This window comes from Electrophorus electricus, chromosome 2 (assembly GCF_013358815.1).
Source record: "Electrophorus electricus isolate fEleEle1 chromosome 2, fEleEle1.pri, whole genome shotgun sequence".
NCBI lineage: Eukaryota > Metazoa > Chordata > Actinopteri > Gymnotiformes > Gymnotidae > Electrophorus > Electrophorus electricus.
The window spans coordinates 17050761-17074091 of NC_049536.1; the positions used below are offsets into that span (position 1 = coordinate 17050761).

Here is a 23331-nt window from a genome sequence, read left to right on the forward strand (position 1 = left end):
TTATTGATTGTGAATGCATTAACAGGCTGTCAATTTCATCATAATATTTACAGGACACAAATTAATCTATCCTGAAGTCAATGCAATGCTACTTTTCTGAACCTCTGTCCATATTCAATGAAGCAGCCAAAGCACAACCCAGTAATTAGTCCACTTATATTGTAACCATAGGCAAAGCAATGTGTATATTCCATAATGGACAAGCAAGATAGCAATGACTTCAGTAATGTGGGATTTGATTGTCCAGCTGAGGACAGAATTTAGATTAGGTACAGAAATCAAAGATGTGATATAATTTTACTGAAGTAAGATTTCAGGGCAGATGACTACAGTGTGCAAGCTTGGGTGATGTGAAAGTTTTGTGCAAACTGTTCTGACATGTCTTTGTCTAAATGAACCGGGTTTAATTTAAAATGCCTGATTTGAACAGTTCAAAATCTACTCAACTTCTAGATCATCCAACAACTATACAGACCTCACAGAAAAATTGACAGAGGTGATTATGATAGAGCATTCTAATAACCCATTGGTCATTCACTGTTGAATAAATGCTTTCAGCAAAAGCAATATGGAAATGTCAATCTAGACCATGTGGCTTTACAATGATCAGTTTCATGCATGCCTTTATTCAATAGTATCAGAATCAGATTAAACAAGAATTAAACAAGAACTAGTTCAATCTAGTTGAATGAGAACATTGGGCCTGCTTGATCACCATTTTGTGTTCGATATGCATACTAGTGACAAATCATGCAACATTTATCATGAACTGCTAGGCTTTTTAAAAAATGTACTTAGAAAAATCTTGATTAAAAACAGTAATGTGGCTCTAAGAACCAATTTATGAAGATGTAAAAAAAAAAAACCCAAAAAACAAATTTAAACATACATCTTTTAATGTTGATTAGGTGTTCTAATTAAATACAGTGCAGTTTAGAACACTTTGGTTGTATTTGTGTTAATCTCTGCAATAACCCAGGCCCTTTTCCTGAGGGAGTGCAGTACTTGGGTTCCACTCCAGTGGTTTTAGCTGACGGGATGAAAGCCAAAGCAGAGGGCTTGATATCAGCACTAACTAATCAATTGGAGTGGGGAGGATGGTCCTGATAGGGCAATTAGAGGAAAAGAAGTAGGAAGGGGAGGGGGTACAAGGACTTGAGTTTGAATTGGAAATTTGTGATGATGTTCTAACTAAACATACCAGCTCCGTCTTTTCCCACTACAGGATAACTTTTCAGTGCCTAGGAACATTTGGTGAGTATTCTTTGAAATCTGCTTCTAAATGCCTAATTCCATGAGCAATGATCTGAGGTTCATGTTATCAGATAAGTTTCAGATGCCATAAGAATACATTGAAAAGGGTGTGGTGTGTATCATTAGTGTGATGACATGTTTGAAACATTTGTTATTGTAATACCCAGTCCAATATCTTAACAAAATTTGTTTGTTGTTAGTTTGCATTCCCAATCATTTAATACAATGAAAATGCTCTTTTGCACACATTTATGACTGTGCAGCAATGTCAAGATTAGTGTGTGGTTTGAGTGGAACCAAATATAGTTTACAAATCATCTCACTTCTCATCTGAAAGCTTCTGCTCCAATTCACCTCATCTGTCTTTTGGGGGAACACACACACACATACACACACACATATTCACTTTTTACAGCAGGTATGGTCTGGCTGCATGATGACAGTATAATCTGGAATAACTGGGTCAGCAGGAGAAATCCAGAGCATAGCATCTGTAAATTCTGTTTGTGTGTGTTGTGTTGTGTGTGTGTGTGTGTGTGTGTGTGTGTGTGTGTGTGTGTGAGAGAGAGAGTGAACTGATAACTGTGTGTGTATTATTTGTATATTTCATCATGGACTGCAAAAGCATTTTATGAACAATGTATGTATTGAAATCTGTATAAATGTATGTATAAATAGCAAATTTCAAACATTACATATAGTATGAATTGTATCACAAACACCAACTGTGAAGTAGATTTATCCTTTTTTGCCCATATTGTGAGTAGTGCATGTAGAGGTACCTGTCCAGCAGTTGTTTTTTTCCATGAGCAACACTTATATCAATAAGATATTACTAGAAAAAAACACCTAGTTACTACTTTATATCCCTTAAGGTTAAAAAACCTTACAACTACACAAAATAGAATAAAAAAACTTGAAAAAAGTATTAGAATTTTTTTTTTAAGATGTGTTTTTAAATAGAATAATTATTTTATTTTTCTATGCCAACACTATTAACATTTTGTATTTTGCATGTTGGTTCATTCAGTCAGTTGGTCTTAATCTGTACATTATTGTGAAATGAATTTAGGTTGGAAGTTGCAGACCCACCACTTATATATAGTGCATATAGTGGTGTACACTACCATGACTGTGAAAATATATTGGTGATTCACCATCCCCAATCAATTTTGTCAGTGTTCCTGTAGCTTCCTGTAAATGATTTGACAGTCAGGAGCCTGTTTCCTGAAACCACAATAATCCTCTTTGATACATGCCCCATACTCATCACTCTCTCTGTCTCTCTCTCTATATATATGCTCTCTTTCCCTCCCCATTGGATAACATAATCCAAATGGATTATGCTCACCTCCCTCTGAGTTAACAGAGGCAGCAGTGAGTGAATGAGCAAAAGATAGAGAGAGGGCAGGAGAAAGAGCTTATAGGGTCCCTACATCTGCTCCTAATCCAACCAGTCTGAGCAGTACTGCCTTGACAGTTCAACTTCCCTCACTCTGTGCGGGCATGAAACGAAGGGTACAGCACTTCAAGAGCAGGCAAAGCAACATAGCCATCTAATCAGGGAACGAGAAGATTTTCTTCACTTACAGTAAAGCAACCATGTCAGAAATCTACTACACACACAACTTTTTCTTCTGTCTCTTGGAAGGGTAGTTGAATTTGAGTAGCTCCTTTTGATTGCCTGGCCAAGAAAAGCTTGGGGGAAAACGGGATGTCAATGAAAGTGAAGGGAATGGAGGGACAATTGAAGGTCAGTGGAAGTCGGTGATGAAGAATGGCAGAAGTGGAATTTTGTAAGAATCCAAGGTCTTTTACCTGAAACACCTATACCCTGAAGTTGAAACTTCTAGAGCACCACGGGACCTTGGTGGTGTGTGCAAATTGGCTGAATTAGCTCACTCATGCTGATGAAACAACCATACTGGTTCTGCATGCTTCCGTGCTGATACTGTGGTGGTTCCTCAGTAGGGCAGAAGCCATGATATGGACAGATAGAAGAATTAGCATTGCTATGCTTTGGATCGTCTCTCTCAGATGGATATGTCTCTCTGTGGGTGCACAGATGATGATCCCGCCTGAAATGTGAGTACAATGTGTTACTAGGCTAACTCAATTGCTTAAGATGCTTAAAATACTACCAAAATGAAATCTTTTCTTATAACTTTCAAAGGATACCAATACTTTTGTCCAAGATATATTACAATACCTTTAAAGAATATGCAAGAATAATTTTTCTTTCTTTTAAAGTTGTGTTTTGCAATAAAGGTATATGACTATTAAGATAAGAAATGACTAATACAATTTGATGAAAGCACAACAGTGGATAATCTTTAGGCAGCAGTATTCAGTTAGAATCAATAGGGTTGTTCTAGTAAGATTCTGTACAGAAAATATCTAAACACAGTTTAGTAGGTGTGCAGTGGGAGGCAGTGATGAACTGTTCCATAGACTGTATACAAAGTCTATGAGCTCTTCAGTAAAGCCTCAATAACAATCGCAGTTTTTAATCTCATCAGGAGGTTAAGTGGCACATGCAGATTATAAGGCAAATGTGACTCCACAGTGGTCACACTCCTCCAGAGGACAGATGAACTCACCTTCCTGGTTGAGCTTCAAACTATACAGCTTGCAAAATTAAAAAACATAGTTACCTGGATATATATAAATGAATAATAGAGAGCAGCAGAGACTCCAGTAAACCTAGCTATAACAGCTTAGCTAAATTTAGGTATTTTAAATTTAGGTACCAGAGGCACAAGAGCTTTCTGAACCATTAACCTCTGTTCCTCTAACACCAAACCCGTGTGAATATGAAAGCAGGGAGACAACAGCACCAATCTCAGTTTACTGTACTGCTCTATGTTCATGAATCGTGCAATCTGAACCATTTATCTCACAAGAAAGCTGATTTCTAAAAGCTTGAGTTATTTCTCAACCTAGACTTAAACCTGACATTGTGTCTGAGTCCCAAACACTAGCTGGAAGAATATTCTAAAGGTGGATAGGAGTCTGGAGCAGGGAGCCTGATATATATTTATATGTTGTTTAATATATTTTAGTTCACAAATATTTAAACTTTAATTCAAAATGTGTTTTCATGTCATTCAGTACTTTTTATGTTTTTGTATTATAAATAATGTAGCTATTTAAAGATAAAGATATAATTGAATCACAGAAATGGTGTGTTAGTGTTTATTTTCTTTCACCCTAAATGTAATGTGTGTGTGTGTGTGTGTGTCTGTGTGTGTCTGCATGCGTGCATGTGTGTGTGTTTATATTTCACATCCAATATTCTATACTGCAATGTAACACTGCACTGGGTTTTGAAGTTACCCAAATATTTTGTATAACCCCAAAACCTGGGTTGATGCTATAACCCAAAGAGCTGAGTTATTTCAGCCCAGTGTTGGTTATGTACATCACTGAGTTAGCTATCTTAGATATGCCAAATAACTTCCCAGTTTTCCCAGGGGAATCCAGTTTTAAGTGCATGAAAATGTTCAGATTTGTACCCTTGTCAAAGCTAGTGTTGATTTAAACATTTTGATTTGTAAATATTTTTAAATATATTTGTTAAGATTATCAATATTGTTATATAAAATTGTTAATACTGTTATAATATTGTTAATATTTGATTGTTTATGTTTATCATGATGTGACTAAAAAGTAACATTTTGTTGCATTTATATGAACAAGAAATAAATTTCAAATGGAATTTGGAATGAATTAAATAAACTAAAAGGCTTACTGTTAAGTCAAAATGTGGGGGTGGAATTTATGGGAATTCCAAACTGAGCATTTATGATACAAAATTAAGCATATAAAACATATTAATATTAATTAAGGGAAATATAAAAATTAATTTAGAAATATATTTTGTTGCCAAATAGTCATGCAGATTTTATTAATGATTTGCAAGCTTTCAGATTTTCTTGTCAAAGTTTTAATTTGCACCAACTCACACATGTTGACAAGGTTAGAAGAAGTGTTATCACACTGCTGTGTAGATTGCATATTGTTTGCCATTATTACAAAGTCTATAAGATTCACTATGTCCCTTTAATTCAAGATGATCTTAACTCTTTTCCCAATTATGAGTCTATAAATAAAAGATTTATACATGTGATCATATATTTTATTTATTATTTGTAATCACTTTGTAAGGTGCTCTAGGTTACTCTGCCCAAGACAGTTTGATGCCCAATTCAATGGTCTGGTATTGGTACATTCAGATCTGACAAAACACAATCATATTAAAAATAAATAGATAGCTTGTGGTCATTAAGACTGTGCAAACTGCCACAGTTGCCTGCCAACTGGGAATTAGGAAAACTGGAAAAAGACAGTTAACTTAGTGATGCACTGTACTGACACTTGGCTGAAACAGCCAAGCTCTTTGGGTTATAGAGCAGATTGATTTTTAATGGTTTAAAGTCAATGTAATTTACCAATGAATCTTTATTGTAATGATTATTTAGCTTTTATTAAGTCTACCACTGGCTGGCTGGCTACCACCCTGGTCATGTCATGAGCTTTAGGTGGTTAATTTTTGCTGTTCTTGCACAGTGTGCAGCAGTGGGCCAACACATTTGGAAAACAGCTCTTTGCCTTATCAACCAGATACTCTGGATCTCAACTACTGCAGAAGGTAAGCCACTGCTAACATTTTAGGTATGTGATGCTGTTTTATGTAGATCACTGAATCAGCACTGAGTCTGGGTATACTCCAGTGCATACTGGGGCAGAATCAAATAAGGGATTGGGTGGTGTGAAAGATAAATGCTGAGAAATTTCATACAAAGATGTTTTCAGGTGTGATATTATTTTTAGATACACTCTTAGTGGACTCTTCATTATAATGGAATTCATTCTGTAGGTATTTATGAGGCCCTATAGACAACCTGACAATCTACCAGTTTGCTCTTTTTGGCAAAAGTTTTTTTACAAAACTGTAAGCATATTGTAAACAATGAGACTTGATAAGAATCTAAAACAGCATCAATTATATTATTGTACACATTAACAAACCATGACAATGATTGCATGCAAAGTATAGCTTTGTAGTATGATCTGTTGTCAAAATTTAAAGCATTTGAGAAAATGTTTTTATAGTTTGTCAAAAACTGTTAATGTTCAAAAGTGGAAACATTTATTGTCTGATCTGTTTGAAAGAAAAAGAAAAAGTGTGTGGTAAGATGTGTATTGGCTGTGTGCCTCCTTGAGTTCACCCTGCTATTCTCTCATGGAAAAGGGATTTGCTCTCTGAGTCTTTATGTTCCTCCCATCAATTTCTTCCATACTTTCTCTTTTCTCTCTCTCCCTCAATCTCTAAAATGAAACTTGGCAGTCTAAATGCTTTGTGTGAGGAAAGAGATTATCTTAGGCTGACCTCTCATCTAATTTCTGAACCTGAACAGTGATTTCAGTGGATGAAAGATTACTGTGGAAGAAAGAGGACTTAACACACAGCATGGAAGTATACAGGAAAACACACATCCCATGATAAGGAAACCTGTGTACATAAAGCATAAAGCACCTTTTAAACTTCTCTTTCCATACTGTTCCAAACCCTGATTAGGAAATTGATACAATATGCTCTGTTAATATGGAACTAGGTTAAACTAGATTCTTATTATTATCCTGTATCTGTGAGCCCAGACCAACTGTAAATGGTGTTTGCAAGCTATGTACACACATGGGTCCTTAAATGTGGGTTTGTGTTTACCAAAGTCTAATGTGGTGTTGACACTGGAAGCAAAAGGTGTCTTCAGAGTTTGCCCAGTGCCTGAGCTGATAATTAAGTGGATGTATCTCTTATCAGTAGAGAATTATTTCCAGTCTAGATTTTTGTCTCTGGCCAAAATGTCAGGAAAGCATTTATTGCTTTGTTTCAACCAAATCATTTTTCAGTGGTTTTAACCTTGGAACTGTGTTACTGACTGACAATGACCACAGTTTTGTATGCTTTTGAAGAATTTTTTTTTTTCAAAATATGTCTTGGAAAAATTATTCAGCAAGCTATTTCATTGGTTATTCACAATGTTATTGTAGAAGACCAGAATATTATCTGAAACCTGTCTTTCTTCCCTCCTGGGGCTTGAGCAGGAATATATATGGTATATTATAAGTTGTCTAAGTTCTACCAGTTTGTTGTTAAAAATAATTATTTTTGTCCTAAAATCACAGAGAAATTGGTCTCCAATTATAAACTCAACGAGGCAAACAACCATAAATATGTAGACGTGAAAGCCAATGTATAGATATGGAATACATAGAAAAGCTAAAGGTAGATAATGTAGTCATCAATTTGTGTGTATCTGTGTGTATTTGTATGTGTGAATGCGCCTATAGAAGTACAAGGATGTTGAGCCCATAGTGAAGATTGAGAAGGTGGACGGCATGGAGCTGGTGAAGAAGTTTGCAAAAGATATGGAGAACATGCTTGGCAGGAAAATGGATTCTGTCAAAGTGCGACAGTCATTGTGTTCAGCCATTATGAGATGCATATTTAAATATGTGCAGGTTTAAGCCCTCAGGGAAAAACTGATTGGCAATATATTATACTATAATCTATTCATGTCTTTTATAATAATTTATTGTTAGAAATTGTGGATTAATGTTCAAAAAGGTAACCTATATACTTTTTTTTCTTGTTTTGTTGGTATATACTGTGACTCAGGGGAGAAAAACAATGCATTACTACCTTCACTGGGTGGTATTTCTAGATGCAATAGAGTACTGGAGGTCCACAGCACTATAAACTTTAGTCTTTACCTTGCTATGATTCCCAGTTCAGGTTATGAAGGCCTTGGTAATTAGCTGACAGGTTGAATCAATTGTACCAAATAATGTCATCTTCCATGGTGATAGTCTGACAACTTTGTTAAAGAGACCGTGCATGTATATGTCAGTGTGTCATAGATGCAGCTTTGTTCAATTATACTGTACAGTGTAAGCACAACATAAGAATACTGTTATGATTGCTAGGCTGTAATAGAAAGAAAAAGGTTCTTTGTGTGTGTGTGATATTTATATAGAAAATGGCAGAGACTGCAGAAGATGCTGATCTCTACCATGAGTACAATGCCACATTAAAGGTGAGCATATGATCATCCCTGTGCATTTGTCCAGGCATTCAATCATCAGTGTGACACCCCCTGTGTCATAATACACCCCTTCCATCAGTATGCACACAGGAATGAAGCAGTAGGGTTTCACGCTTTCAGCTACATATGGAAAGATGTGTGCAAACTCAGTTCATTTAAAGTTTGACAGTATTTTCCTCCTGTAGTTTGACTATTATAATGCCATGCTGATAAACACTCTGGATGAGGATGGGAACTATGTGGAGTTAGGTGGAGAGTTTCCACTGGACAAAAATGAACACTTCAACAGACTTTCTGTGAACATACAACAGAGCGTCATCCAAGTGCCCACCAGTGTCTACAACAAAGGTAGTAAAACCCTTACTAATTAGTTGGGTCAGATACTTGCTTGTTGTTGCATCTATTATGAAAAAGAACACATATTGTGAAAAATTTTTATACAATTCAGTATGTATAGCAAAATGACAGCAATGTACTTCTTTTCAAGGTGTTACAAGATTTTTATGATTTTCCATCCATTATCTTCCCCCATCATGTAATTCTCCTTGCATCTCTTGCCACAGATCCAGATATTCTGAATGGTGTGTACATGTCAGAGGCTTTAAATGAAGTGTTTGTCAGCAACTATGAGAAGGACCCCACTCTAACCTGGCAATATTTTGGCAGCCCCACTGGCTTCCTCAGGCTGTATCCTGGTACAGTTAACCTAGTGCATTTCACTAATTCCACTATTCCACTAATCTACACCGCTATTATTATTATTAGTATTAGTAGTAGAAGGAGTCAGTTCTGATTCTCATGGTTCGTATGTTCTCAAATTGATTTCTGCACTTTGAATTCTAATGACATTTCCAAGTGACTTCTAGCCATATCATATTTGGTCAGTAAACAACTGGAACTGTTGGAGAACATTATGGTCCACATTAAACCACTATCGTTCATCGCTGGTATCACTGTTTTAATTATAACTACTTATTTTATTACTATTTTTTATTTCAGCTAAACTGATATTGGTTAAAGAGCCCAAAGACCACACCACAGGTGGTTTTGAAATAATAATTAGATATCAAGATACCCAACTGAATGAAACAATAACATATAGCACAGTGTAACACAGCACAGAGCAGACTGTTAGAGTAAGGGCACTGCAGTTCAGAACTGCTCCCTCAGAAATTGAGGATGTCAGACTCTGAATTAGCTGCAGACATTAGAGTGATGGGTGATGTTAGTGAAGTAATTAGTGAGAATGACTTAGCTTGTTTTCTCAGTTTCTCTCCCTCTACGGATGTATATCATCACACAAATAACTGCATACATAGTGTTCAGTATCAGAATGTGCATTTAACCCTCCTGAATGACAGGGTTAAACACACCCTGTCATAAGTTCAAAAATATAATTTATATACTAATAAATGTATTTATTTTGCCATATACTTTTATATTATACATGAGCACTCCCACATCTTAAAAAAAAATTAGGTGATACATTACACTGTATTGACAGGCAGCCAAGAACATAATTTTAGCCTTTATTTAACTTTTACTTGTTTTAAAACATTCTGCAAAAACTATCAGCTCTTTACAGAGTTGTATTAACCATTGTATAGACCACAATACAGACCTATTAAAAAACATTGTTTCCTGTATCTACAAGGTATTCAGTGGACACCAGATGAAAATGGCGTAGTCACCTTTGATGTTAGGAATCGCAACTGGTGAGTCCTCTCTCTGTAAGGTGTGTGTGATGTTGCCACTGATCACGTATAAACATTAAATAACAGTCTATTATTCATCTTGATGATCAAATTGATTTTATGATTTGGATACCAAGGCTCCAAAAATTTGTTGAAAAAATAATCTGTAATCTGGGGCTGGGGCCCATGAGAGAGGAATCAGGGTGAAGCACCATAAAGAGCAGCAGCAGGCCTAAAGTCTTTATTCTTTAGTCCATTTCATGACTGTTAATTCCTTTAAACAGTTAATTCCTTTAAATATGACACTCACAAGCCCACAGCTCTAATGAATAAAAAACAAATGCATAGAAAACCCGAAAGCAACATTAGAAAAAACATGTTTGATGTGAGCTGAGAGTATAAGATATCAGGTAATCATGCATGTGTGTGCGCACGTGTCTGTGAATGAGAGAGAGAGTGTGTGCACACCTGTCAAGTAATTCAGTCCATTTTATTCATCATTCATATTTATTTATATTATAAAAGTCTCTCATACTCTTATAGTGATCCTATGGCCCTCAGATCTGAAGCAGATTAAATTCTTCCCTTGTATCATCTTTCTGACAAGTTTTCATTGTGATTCCCACAGCCTTATGAGCTCTTATCATAACAATAATTTCTTGGGCAAGTGTTGAGCTAAGAAGCCAAAACACATTACACAAATAGTTTTAGAAATCCACTTCATGCATGTTATATAGGTTTGCCTTTACTCTAGGAATGTTTTCATATGATATATAGATTTGACATGTATGGCAGTGAATGAAAGACAACTTCCTTTTGTTAGGTATATCCAGGCAGCCACCTCCCCCAAGGACATCATCATAGTGGTAGATGCCAGTGGTAGCATGAAGGGCTTAAGAATGACTATAGCCAAACACACAATCAACACCATCCTGAACACCCTGGGAGAAAATGACTTTGTCAATGTCATTGCTGTAAGTACACAACATTCCATTAGAACCATAATGTCACACCTTTCTCTGCTATGCATAATTCAGATGAAACCAGGGAATTTAGTAATTACAGCACATCAAGCTATGGAATGCAGTAAATGCCTAATATAATAAATGACTCTCTCTTTCTTTTTGACCTTCAGTACACTGATTATGTACAGTATTTGGACCCCTGTTTTAAAGGCACACTGGTGCAGGCTAATCAAGAAAATCGAGAGGTAAAATTCACTAATCTGACTAAATTAATATCATTATACTTACTTGAAAGGCCAAGGAGCTGCAGCTTTCATGGAAATGAACTTACAGTGTTCAGAGTGACACATAAAGGAAAACCCAGAGATAGGAAATACACATATAAAGATACAGAGATAAAGATATTTCCACTTTCTCTCCCTGCCATTTCCTGCTGTCCACTCCTCTTTACTCTCCTCCCTTTACACTCATTAGTCAGGACTTAGTCTGCTCTTAGCATTAGCATGCAGAGAACTGTTGGCCTGCTTTAGCCTCATGATGCAAAGGTGGAAGAGTCACTATTCACAACTGATCTGCATTCTGATTAGTTGACTGCAATGACATGTCGTGCTCCTGATGCCAATGTGAAGAGTATAATAATTTACTGTAAAAACTCATTGAGGGAAGGGTAGGGCAGAAGGCATATTTACTTGGGGATATGAGTCAGGAGGAGGAATTTGTGTGTGCCTTTAACCATTCTGAGCACCAAATGTGTTATTCTATATGAGGACACACGGGTAGAGGCATCATGGCATCATGACATCCCACAAGAGAACAGCCATCAAGGGCAACAGAGAGTAGTTGGCTGGGGTGGAGGTGTGGTGGGCTACAGCAGAGGACATCAGGGGGTGGTAGCCATGGCAGCTGAGACAGGATGAGACTCAGCAACATCACGACATTAGGGGTAGGTGTACCTCGGCAGAAAGAGAGAGTAGATTAGGCATGTCCAGGTACGGGGGTGTACAAATTAGGGAACTATAATGTACAATGATGCACTCCGGCAGATCTAGGCATGGCAACACAGCTAAAAGAAAAGAGCCATACACTGGAACATCAGCACTCTGCTGTTCTCTTGAGTGACAAAAGAGAGGTGAAGTGATAGCATAATAACATACCAGTTTATCCTAACTCTCAATGCCCATGTGGGGCAAGACCATTCAGTGATTGTAGGTAATTAGAAGTATTTTATAATCACTACAAAATTTTACTGTGAGCCCATATAAAGTAGCTAAGAGAAGTGATGTAATCAAATTTTCTAGTTCTAGTAAGCACTCTGGCTGCTGCATTTTGAACTAGCTGGAGCTTGTTTAGGTACTTGGTAGTACTATCAGGCTGATAGTAAGGTATTACAGTAATCCAGTCTTGAAGTAATAAATGCATGGATTAGCTTTTATACCTCATGTGAAGAGAGCCTGTTCCTAATCTTTGAAATGTTCCTAAGGTGGAGAAAAGCAGTCCTAGAAATATTAATTACATGAACTTCAAAAAAGATATTGGGATAATTAATAACTCCAAGAAATTTAACTGTTAGGGAAGATGTGATTGTGATACCGCTGAGGCTCATTGAGTAATTAGGGACTGAGGACCTAGCTGTGTCTGGGTCTAATAGAAGCACCTCTGTTTTGTCAGGATTAAGTGAGAGAAAGTTCCTCAACATCCAATGTCTGACGTCCTTTATGCATTCATCAATACTACTAAGCTGATATATGTCCTCTGGTTTGGCTAAGACATATAGCTGAGTATCATCAGCATAGCAGTGGAAACTAGCACAGTGTTTATGTATATTGTCACCTAGAGGTAAAGGCTCTAGAACAGATCCTTGTGGGACAACATAGCTAACCTTGTTGTATGCTGAAAAGTCTACATTTAGGTTAACAACTTGGTAGTGACCAGGTAGGTAAGTTTAAACCAGGGAAGGGCTGTTCCCCTAATCCCAACAACATTTTCGAGTCTATCTAGTAAAATGTTGTGATCTACAGAGTCAAATGCTGCACTCAGATCAAGCAAAATAAGCAAAGACACATAACCCTGGTCAGAAGCCAACAACAGGTCATTAACTACTTTAATTAGTGCTGTTTATATTACTGTGAAGGCCTAAACCCTGACTGAAAAACTTAATGTATCTGGTTCAGATGCAGATATGGGTTTAGCTGTTAAGATACAGCATTTTCTAGGATCTTGGAAATAAATGGAAGGTTTGAGATTGGCCTGTAGTTTGAAAGCAGAGATGGGTCGAGGTTACATTTTTTGATAAGTGGTCTGATTTCTACTAATGTGAATGATTTAGGATTGTAGCCAAGGTTCAAGGAGGAGTTTATTAAATTTAGTAAAGGTTCAATTACTTCAGGAAGGATTTCCTTAAGAAAGTGTGTGGGCAGTGAATCTAGTACGCAAGTGGAGGATTTTGAGTGCGAGATCAGAGATGCAAGTTCTGGCTCTTGGATAGGTGTAAAGGATTCTAGAGTCATTTTTGGCTTAGTTGTTCTGATCCCCAAGTAGTGCCCAATGTCATGTTAATGCTCTTAATGTTATCTCTAATGTGCTTCATTTTCTCAATGAAGAAATATATGAACTCATTACTATGTGACATAATCTGAGCATTGGTCTTATTCCTAGTTTGATGTGCAATTGTACTAAAAAGAAATCTAGGATTATTTTTGTTATTTTCTATTAGGGTCGAGAGATAAGATGTTCAAGTGGTAATAAGTGCTTTTCTATACTTGAGAAGGCTCTTCTTCCATGCAAACTGGAAGACTACAAGCTTAGTGTGGTGCCATTTATGCTATATTTTTCAAGTGTTTTGTTTTAGAATGTGATCATTATACCAAGGTACTAATTTTGTGTCACTAATTTTTTGATATTTAAGTGGAGCAACATCATTGAGTGTGCAGTGGAATACTGATTCTAAGCATTCAGTTATTTGATGAAGTTCCGTGAGGTTTGAGGGTATCCTAGTTGAAAATTATAAGTCTGGGAGAGTCACAATAAATCTAAGTGCAGTAGCTGGCGTGATCATGCAAATGGTAGCAAGGCAAGGTTACTATATTGTAGCTCATACGTAGTTCAAATGAAATTAGGTAATGGTCTGAGATGACATCAGACTGGGGTAATATAACTATGTTCTCTATGTCTACACCATATGTCAGAATGTGTGGGTTCTCTTATTCATTGGATGAAACCAATTGATTCTAATATAGAAATAAAGGCCAATCTCAGAGGGTCTTGGGCACTATCAAAGCGAATATTGAAATCACCAACCATAATGGCTCTTTCTACTAGAGTGACTAGATTAGAGAGGAAATCTGCAAATTATTTAATAAATTCTGAGTAGGGTCCTGGTGGCTGGTAGATGCCAATTAGTGGAAGAGGCTGGGTGAGCTTCTTATTGCTGGATACATCATTTATGCTAGTAAAATAATTTCAAAAGGACTCGAAATTATAATCAGCTTTCTGGTTCATGCCTAATGTGTCAGTAAAAATAACTGCAATGCTGCCTCCAAGGCCAGTTAGATGAGGGCGGTGTACCTATCTGTAGGCAGAAGGATATGCTTCATTTAAAGCCATGTTCTGTGAACACTGTGAAAGCAGTGTTCTGTGAATCAGTTTCTTTAATACTAATAATGTTATTGAGGAATGCTTTTCTTTGTTTTCTGTATTAGCTTGGAGAACAAGTTCAAGTTCAAGTTCAAAGAGGTTGTCATTTCAGCTATATACAAGTACACAACAAAAATGAGACAATGTTCCTCCAGCACCATGGTGCAACACAAAACAACAGTGCAACAGACAACATGCTACACAAGTGCAAACAGTCCAATATAGTGTAAAAATGACATTAAATAAACATTAAACAATAATAAATACAGAACAGGACAAATACAAAATGAGTAGACAGTGCAATTATTTAGTGCAGTACACAGTACTGGGCATATGTAAAGTGAGTTGTGCATAGGAATCAGTGACATGCTATCCTGAACATAGCAGTCACTGGTAGCAGCCAGAACAGTTCAGAGTACAGTGCTGGTTTAGTACAGTACTCTAGCAGCAAGTAGGATAATGTGCAAGACTGCAACAGGAGTGCATAGTTTATTTGTGTGAGGTTTGACTTCAGCACTAGTCCGATGCAAAACAATGTGTGAGTGTATGTATGTATGTATGTATGTATGTATGTATGTATGTATGTATGTATGTATGTATGTATGTATGTATGTATGTATGTATGTATGTATGTATGTATGTATGTATGTATGTATGTATGTATGTATGTATGAGCATGTATAAAAGTGCCCATTTTGGAATCTGAATTGGAATTGGAGTTAGCCAGAGTTCAGGAGTCTAATGGCTTCTGGGAAGAAGCTGTTGCACAGTCTGGAGGTGCGGGACTGGATGCTGCGATACCTTCTTCCAGATGGCCAAAGGGTGAACAGTTCATGTGAGGGGTGTGTGGGGTCTTTCACAATGTTGGTGGCTTTCCGGATGCAGCGTGTTATGTAGATGTTCGTGATGGAGGGAAGAGAGACCCCAATGATCTTCTCAGCTGTTCTCACTATTCTCTGGAGGGTCTTGCAGTCAAGGGTGGTGCAGTTCCTAAACCAGGTAATGATGCAGCTGCTCAGGATGCTCTCTACAGTACCTCTGTAGAAGGTAGTGAAGATGGGTGATGGCAGATGGGCTTCCCTCAGCTTCCGAAGGAAGTAAAGATGCTGCTGGGCTCTCTTGGTGATGGATCTGGTGTTCAGGGTCCAGGTGAGGTTCTCCACTATGTGAACACCAAGGAACTTGATGTTCTTGATGATCTCCACTGAGGAGCCGTTGATGGCAAGTGGGGAGTGATCTCGCCTTGCTCTCCTGAAGTCAACAACCATTTCTTTTGTCTCGTCAACATTCAGATACAGGTTGTTGACCTTACACCTGCTCACCAGTTCTTGCACCTCCTCTCTGTATGCTGACTCGTTGTCTTTGTTGATGAGACCCACCACGGTCGTGTGGTCGAACTTGATGAACAAATACAGTGTCAATATGATGAACCTCCGGTGACATCATGTAGTGACCAGCAGATGGTTGGTTTAGCCTCTTTGTCTGCTGCCTGGCCTCCAATCTGGATTTTAATAGATTAACTAGGTCTGTCATGAGACTATGTCTTATGTTACAGGAAATGAGAGCAGCGCCCTCCCTAGTAGGATGGATACCATCCCACCCTAAAAGGCCAGGCTTGGCCTTGAATGTGTTCCAATTATCTATAAACCCCACATTGTTTTGTGAGTACCACTTGGACATCCAGCAGTCCAGCAAAGATAACCAGCTGTACATTATATCACCGCACCACAATGGGATGGGAACAGCGTATACTACATCAGACATCACCTTCGCTAATTGACACACCTCTTCAATATTATTTTTAATCTCTGACTGACAAAGGCATATATCATTAGCTCCTACCTGAATAACTATTTTAGAGAACCTATGCTTGCCTAAAACCTTAAGATTACCTGCAGTGTCCAGCACCCTGGCCCTTGGTATACAGCTACTGCTGCTGTGTCTTTAAAGGTCTAGATAATTTCAGATGTTGCAAAATAGAGTCCCCTACAACCAGAGCTCTTTCAACAGGCTTCTCAACAGGTGCTTTGCTGAGTGGGGAAAACCACACAAATTGGGGATGTGTAGTGCTCCCATAGGTGAGTTGAAGCTCGTCAATTTTTCCGTAACCTCACCCATTCGCCTCGCTGCGAGGGCTGTAGTGCTGGAGTTGAGCGCTTGCTAACTTCCCCTAAGGCATCTAGCGTAGAGCTTCCTCAATAGGTCTAACACTTTCTAAGTTCTGGATGCACACTTCTAGAGCTAGAATCTTCTCCATCAGACTAGTAATCTACACTTCTCACAAATAAAAATCGCTAACAACGGAAGAAGAATAACTAAACATGTTGCACTGAAGGAGAACGGAAGCCATGATGAAAAAGCAAAACGTTAACATTACTTACGTTTTTGGTAGTTCTTTGGATTGTAACGGTCTGAGTGCCGCAGGGCAAGGAGTAGGACTCCCTAGACACTGACAGACGTTTATCGACAGACACTTACGACATTGGCACTCACATACAATGTAAACGATGAACACAAACGCAGGCATTAACATTGTGAAAACGAACACAAACAAGAGCAATGACTGACAGTGATGCACACTCCGACAGGGGTTTAAATACATAAACACAGAACACTAACTAGGTGCAGGTGTGTGCAGACATGTAGGTGTGATTACAAACAAACAAGAAACTCCCACTGTCATGTGGCGGGCTGTACCACGTGACAGTGAGAGGGGAGCGTTCCGGTACATGGATGTAGTTTGTGATGATAAAGTAGTTTTAGGTGACTGATGGAAGTTGCCAATTTCCAGGTAGAATGTAGTTAAGTCCAAGGAAAAAATTGATAAACAGCTAGAGAGCAGTAAGAGCTAATACGCCAAAGCAGTGGTGTTGGCATGAAACAGTAATATATTGTCAAACAAGAAAAATCCTGAAAATACACCAACTCGTTCAAATGCATTAAAATCAGATTTCAATTAGATGTTTAGGGATTTATTCAATTCAAATTAAAGTTTGCTAAAATCAAATTTCAGATCTTGTTCAAAGAAAGTGTTTAGAATGTTTGTGGTTTATAACAGCATGTTTGTTTCAAAGAGTTGTTTTGGTTCACACTTATTTTTGGCTGAAGCTAAAGCACATTACCTGGAAATTAATTTAATTTAAAATAATTCATCATACTATAAATACTTGAGGGGATTAAAAATTGGACCTTGAGAATCGGGAGAATCAGAACACTCCGTACTGATTCTCATGTTGCTTTGTGACAGTGTATGTTGTAGAAAGCACTATATAAATACATTTTACTTTGGATCCATACCCACTGCAAATTTGACCATTACAAAAAGCAATGCTGAAAATACATATTTTTCTTTGGTCCACTTCTGGACAGTTGGCGAAATGTCTGTATAAATGTCTGCTGCATCATCTCATTTTACTTCCAGCACTTCAAGCTCTTAGTGGGAGGCCTTCATGTGAAAGGAGAGGGGAAGGTGAAGAAAGCAGTGAAAGAGGCTTTCCATGTGCTTAATGAGGTGCGTGAACATGTGTACGTATGTTTGTCTGCCTGTCTGTCTATTGGTGTCGGTAGGCTTTGCGGTGTGATATGTCTGCACTTGAGCCTTTGCTATGTATTTATTTATTTATCTATGAATGTGTTTCTTTTTGTCGTAGTCATAAAACCTTAGAGGGCTATGTTATTTACTTTGTGTTTGTACAGGCTGTCACAATGGGCAAGGGAAGTCTTTGTAACCAGGCAATAATGCTGATCACTGATGGTGCAATGGAAGATTTTCAGCAGGTGTTTGAGGAGTTTAACTGGCCAGAGCGAAGGGTAAACACAGAGACACCTTCAAATTAATATGATAAAATGTTGTGTGAATTGTTGTTAGTATATTTTTATATTGTTATTCATTATAATTATTATTAATATTGCTTTCTACTGTTGCTGAAAGTTTGCTTTTGGCTTCAGTGGCTGGTAAATAATAACGATATATTATGTAACATAATTACACACTTAAACACTGCAACATACATAGGACTATAAAATAAATAAGAGCAATATGCGATTTAAGTGCGGTGTGAAATAGAAAGATAAGAAAACAGTTTAGTGATTACATTTGCAATAATAGACATTTTGTACTTAATTTTGGTTGAAATGACCAAGTTTTCATCTGTTTGAGGACAACATAACATTATAATTAAAGGATATTATTTTTTAAAATTATTTTATTATTACTCTTCATTGTGTGATTTTAAATAACTTGGATGACTTGGTGTCAATCAGGTTCGGGTGTTTACGTACCTCATTGGACGAGAGGTAACATTTGCTGAAAATGTCAAATGGATTGCCTGCAATAATAAAGGTAACTATATATTTTTAAAGGTAAATAAAGTTAAATACACTTTTTTATTATCAAAGTGAACATGTGCTCAGTGTTTTAGTCAATGATCATTACCATGCATTCCCAACTTTCCTTTAATTGTCTTTGGTTTTGCTCCAGCTATGCAAGAGCCGTCCCTTGTTGGCATACAGGAAAACAATTCTGTGTAATTTATCAGGTGTGTTGGTGTGGTTGTGTGTGTGGGTGGGATGTGATTAGGGTACTATGCACACATCTCCACTCTGGCAGATGTACAACAGAATGTTATGGAGTATCTACATGTTCTCAGTCGACCAATGGTCATCAGCCACAGTCATGATATAATTTGGACAGAGGCCTACATGGACACTGTGGTGAGTTTGTTCATTATTTTTCTTTTTCTATTTTTCTTTTCTTTTCTTGTCTTTTCTTTTCTTTTGTCTTTCTTTCTTTAATCATTTCCACATGTTAATATTGTATTATTAAATTTAGAGGAAAATGCAAAGTAAAAATGTATTTCATTTTAGGATTTGGAAAATTTTTGACCAGTCATATAGTTGAAATTTAAACATATAATAATAAAATTGGACCTATTACCAGTAATAAGCTGATGCGCATCTGTTATAATTCTGTTCAAAGTGTCTGTGTGTCTTACCCTATCTGTGTGTCTCTCATGTTTCTATTCAATCTGTCTACGTCTTTTATTCTCTTTCAAATAACGACAGCTGAGATAAAGGCACTTCTGTAGATTTTAATGGTGGAATAATCTTTATTAATGTATTAATGGAGAAATATTTTAATGTACTGTATTTGTGTGGCAATGTGAACACAGCCCACAATTAAGTGATGTTATATATGGAAAGTTCAGATTAGGCATCAATTTTGCTTTATAGTAGTGTTTCAGTCTGTGGGAATTTGGCTAATAGTGGCCTATCTGAACACTAATGTTTTGGCGTTACAAATAAGGCTGGTATAATTGACTAAGAAGTTCTTGCAGACCTCCCCCAGACTTAACCACTGAAGTAGTCCATTCTCTCTCATTGTACCTTTTTTCCCTAAGAATTTCTATTGTACTGATCCCTATATGTGAAGATGTGAAGCCGAAGTGTACGGAACATGTTTAAGAAATTGATTACATTAGCTAGTTCAATTACAGCAGCAAATAAAGCTGACTGTTCTTGGTGCTTAAAGTATATTGCAGGTGCATTTTGTCACATCTTATCATGCCTGGTGTTACTGTGTGATTAAACATGAGGCCGTCGTTCACTTGCTATCGACGGCACAGATGCCAGCTCCAGATGCCAGCTCTCAAATGCCAGTTTTTCTGATCCTGACTGCTTATGGAGTACATACTGGAGGGATTTATGTCTTAGGTTTTTAGCATGCTACTTTGCTTAGATTACTGGACTCCTAAACTATGTTTATACAATAAGCATTAATCTCCTATAGTTTGATGAAAATCCTTAATTGAGAGACATTAATTGAGAGACATTATTGAATAATTAATAGTTACAATGTATGCTGAATCAACTAATCAACTTGCATGCTAGCTTGCTACCATGTTAGCATAATGACATGAAATCATGTCTGTTTTCAGTGTTGGTTAATGAGTATATGATTAACCTTTTTAGCTAAACCAATGCCCAGGCAACTACTTGGTTTAATCAATTGTGATCCTTTACAGGAAAATTTTAATTAACTCATGATTAAGCTTGTTTTCTGTTAATAAACACTAATTTAATGTGTTGTTTTATTAATTCACTCAAGATTGTTCAAGAGATTTTCTTTGAGATTTAAGAGAGTATTTTAGATGAAAACCCCAATAAGCCATTTCTGAATGTATACAATGCTCTCAAAATACATATTTGATATATATCACATATATTTGATATATGATTCTAGTTTAGCTATTGTTACATCATGAGCCTCTGATGGGCCTGTTTGCACCGTCACTATTCTCCATCCTTACTTTCGCTCGCTCACTTTATCCCTCTCTGTTTCAGCTGTTTAGCACTCAGGCCCAGAGCTTGCAGCTTATGAGTTCGGTGGCCATGCCAGTGTTCAGCAAGAAAGAGAAAAATGTGAGTCAGCAAAAATAACCCCCCCAAATGTTATATAACTTTTGTAATGTATTTGGCTTAAGGACTACTGTTCTGTGATATTCCATGTCATATGCCGCTTGTAAGATTTTGCATATATAAGTGTGCTTGATCTCCCTCCCTCTCTAGCTGTCTCACGGTGTACTCCTGGGTGTGGTTGGAACTGATGTTCCTTTGAAAGCGCTCATGAGACTGGCTCCCCAATTCAAGGTGTTTTTGCAGTTTACCGTCAAGATGTGGTGTTACTCTACAGTTGTATTAACTAAACTGTGGATTTCTCATTTGTATCTTGGCTTGGTGAATATTAGGGTTGTTACAGTTGTTACGATCACAGTTTCATGGTTAGTCACTGTGTAACACTGAGACATGACGAGGAAGCAGGATGCTGAGGCAATTCTCTATAACTGACATAAGTCTTTTATTAAAACACAACAAAACAAAAACAAAACATGAAGAACAAGGACAAACTACACTAGAATAAACAAAGTTGCAAACAGAGAAACAGGTAATACTTGTGACAAAGCACAGACAAACACTTCTGACAATACAGGGACTTAAATATACACCTTAGAGACAGGTAATACGGATTAGTAACTTAAAGGATGTGGCCATGGTAATGAGGGAAGACACACACACATACAGACAAGACGATACAAACACAATGGCTATGTGGTGAGAGGATGCATGGGCTTAGGGGAATGAGCTGAGCAGGGGACCGTTACACATTGTAAATGACAGTTACCTGTCACCTGTTTCAAAACACCATTTAAGATGCATCTCGAAGTTAGCAGCAGTGCTAGTGTAGTGCTAGTATCTAGTGTTACTATTACTAGTTTGTTTTGTTTCTCAGAGAAATTCACAGTTTGAAAAACACTGTCCTGAACAATAATATGACTGACACACATCTCAGAAAAGCACAAAATAATTAAAAGCTGGTGTTTTTTCTCTTAAGTAACTCACTGGCTGTGTTGTTTTAAGTCCATGCAAATCAAATGTTTCATGTTTCAGCTACATGAATGATAGCCCAAATTACAGCTGTAGGCTATATAGCATGACCTACCTTAATTTAATTAAAACATCTCTCTGGCCAATATACATGTTTGTATATACAGGATATACAAACAGACCTTTGTTAAAATTTTTCATGATTAATTGTTCAGTTCATTTTCATCTTGTTTTTGTTGTTTTTTTATTTGTAACTATTTTAAACTGTGATAGTGTGAAACCATTTTTACATTAGATTATTATACCATGAAAGTTTCAAATGGTAACATCCCTGTTATCAGGTGGAAGTTCATGGTTATGCATTTCTTAACTTTCTTTAAACATTTTGTTAGAATTGTTCTGTTTTTTTTGTGGAGAGGGGGGTACTCCTCATCTTTGTCACTGTTCTTAATTGTGTTTATACATTCTCTATTGTTATATATATTCTTTATTTGTTCGCAGCTTGGAGTTCATGGCTATGCATTTTTAAACACAAACAATGGCTACATCCTCTCGCATCCAGATCTACGGCCACTAGTAAGCTCATTTGAAAAATATTAGACAAACTCTGCATAGTTTCTTGCTGTGCAGCACTTCACTAACATTTGGACTCCTCATTGTTTGTTGCTGCTTAAAATATTGTTTTGTTCTGTAACAAAAATCTTTTGTTTTTTACCCTGTTCATTTTCTGTTGGATCAGTGCTTATATTAAAATGGTTTATTACATAAAGCACTAAATAAGATTAAAAGGAATGTGTGTTTGACCTTTATTAAAATCTTGTTTGTAAGTACAAGGAGGGAAAGAAGCTAAAGCCCAAGCCAAATTACAATAGTGTTGATCTGTCTGAGATTGAGTGGCAAGATACTGATGATGCTGTGAGTTAAAATATGATCTTAAATACATATACCAGCTTATACACATGTAGTAAATATTATGTTCAATAGACAGATTAATTGTGCTCTTTGTGTGTGTGTGTGTTTCTGTGTGTTTGTGTGTGTGTGTGTGTGTGTGTGTGTGTGTGTGTGTGTGTGTGTCAGTTGAGAACAGCAATGGTGAAAGGCACAACAGGAACACTGTCTCTGGATGTGAGAACCACATTGGACAAAGGGGTGTGTGACCTTTGACATTCTTCTGATTTATATGATTTCTCATTCCCAGTTTGACTGTCAATTTATTTCACTGTAGCCCATAGTTTTTATTTTCTTATTTACTGGAAGCATTCAAATACTCTCATTACAAAATGCTTTTCTCCC

At 37.0% G+C, this 23331-nt stretch overlaps 1 protein-coding gene across 1 annotated transcript in view; it reads left to right on the forward strand.

Moving 5' to 3' along the window:
* The first annotated feature begins 3235 nt into the window (after positions 1–3235).
* Positions 3236–23331, forward strand: part of cacna2d4a (calcium channel, voltage-dependent, alpha 2/delta subunit 4a) — a 74078-nt gene continuing 53982 nt past the window's right edge. The window contains exons 1-18 of the mRNA XM_027008739.2: positions 3236–3339; positions 5824–5905; positions 7609–7725; positions 8295–8354; positions 8549–8711; positions 8927–9058; positions 10018–10078; positions 10881–11031; positions 11193–11267; positions 18077–18166; positions 18352–18465; positions 18919–18997; positions 19235–19368; positions 20998–21075; positions 21223–21303; positions 22540–22614; positions 22867–22953; positions 23116–23187. Of these exons, the coding sequence (XP_026864540.2) occupies positions 3236–3339; positions 5824–5905; positions 7609–7725; positions 8295–8354; positions 8549–8711; positions 8927–9058; positions 10018–10078; positions 10881–11031; positions 11193–11267; positions 18077–18166; positions 18352–18465; positions 18919–18997; positions 19235–19368; positions 20998–21075; positions 21223–21303; positions 22540–22614; positions 22867–22953; positions 23116–23187 (1755 nt within the window). The remainder of the gene's footprint in view (positions 3340–5823; positions 5906–7608; positions 7726–8294; positions 8355–8548; positions 8712–8926; positions 9059–10017; positions 10079–10880; positions 11032–11192; positions 11268–18076; positions 18167–18351; positions 18466–18918; positions 18998–19234; positions 19369–20997; positions 21076–21222; positions 21304–22539; positions 22615–22866; positions 22954–23115; positions 23188–23331) is intronic.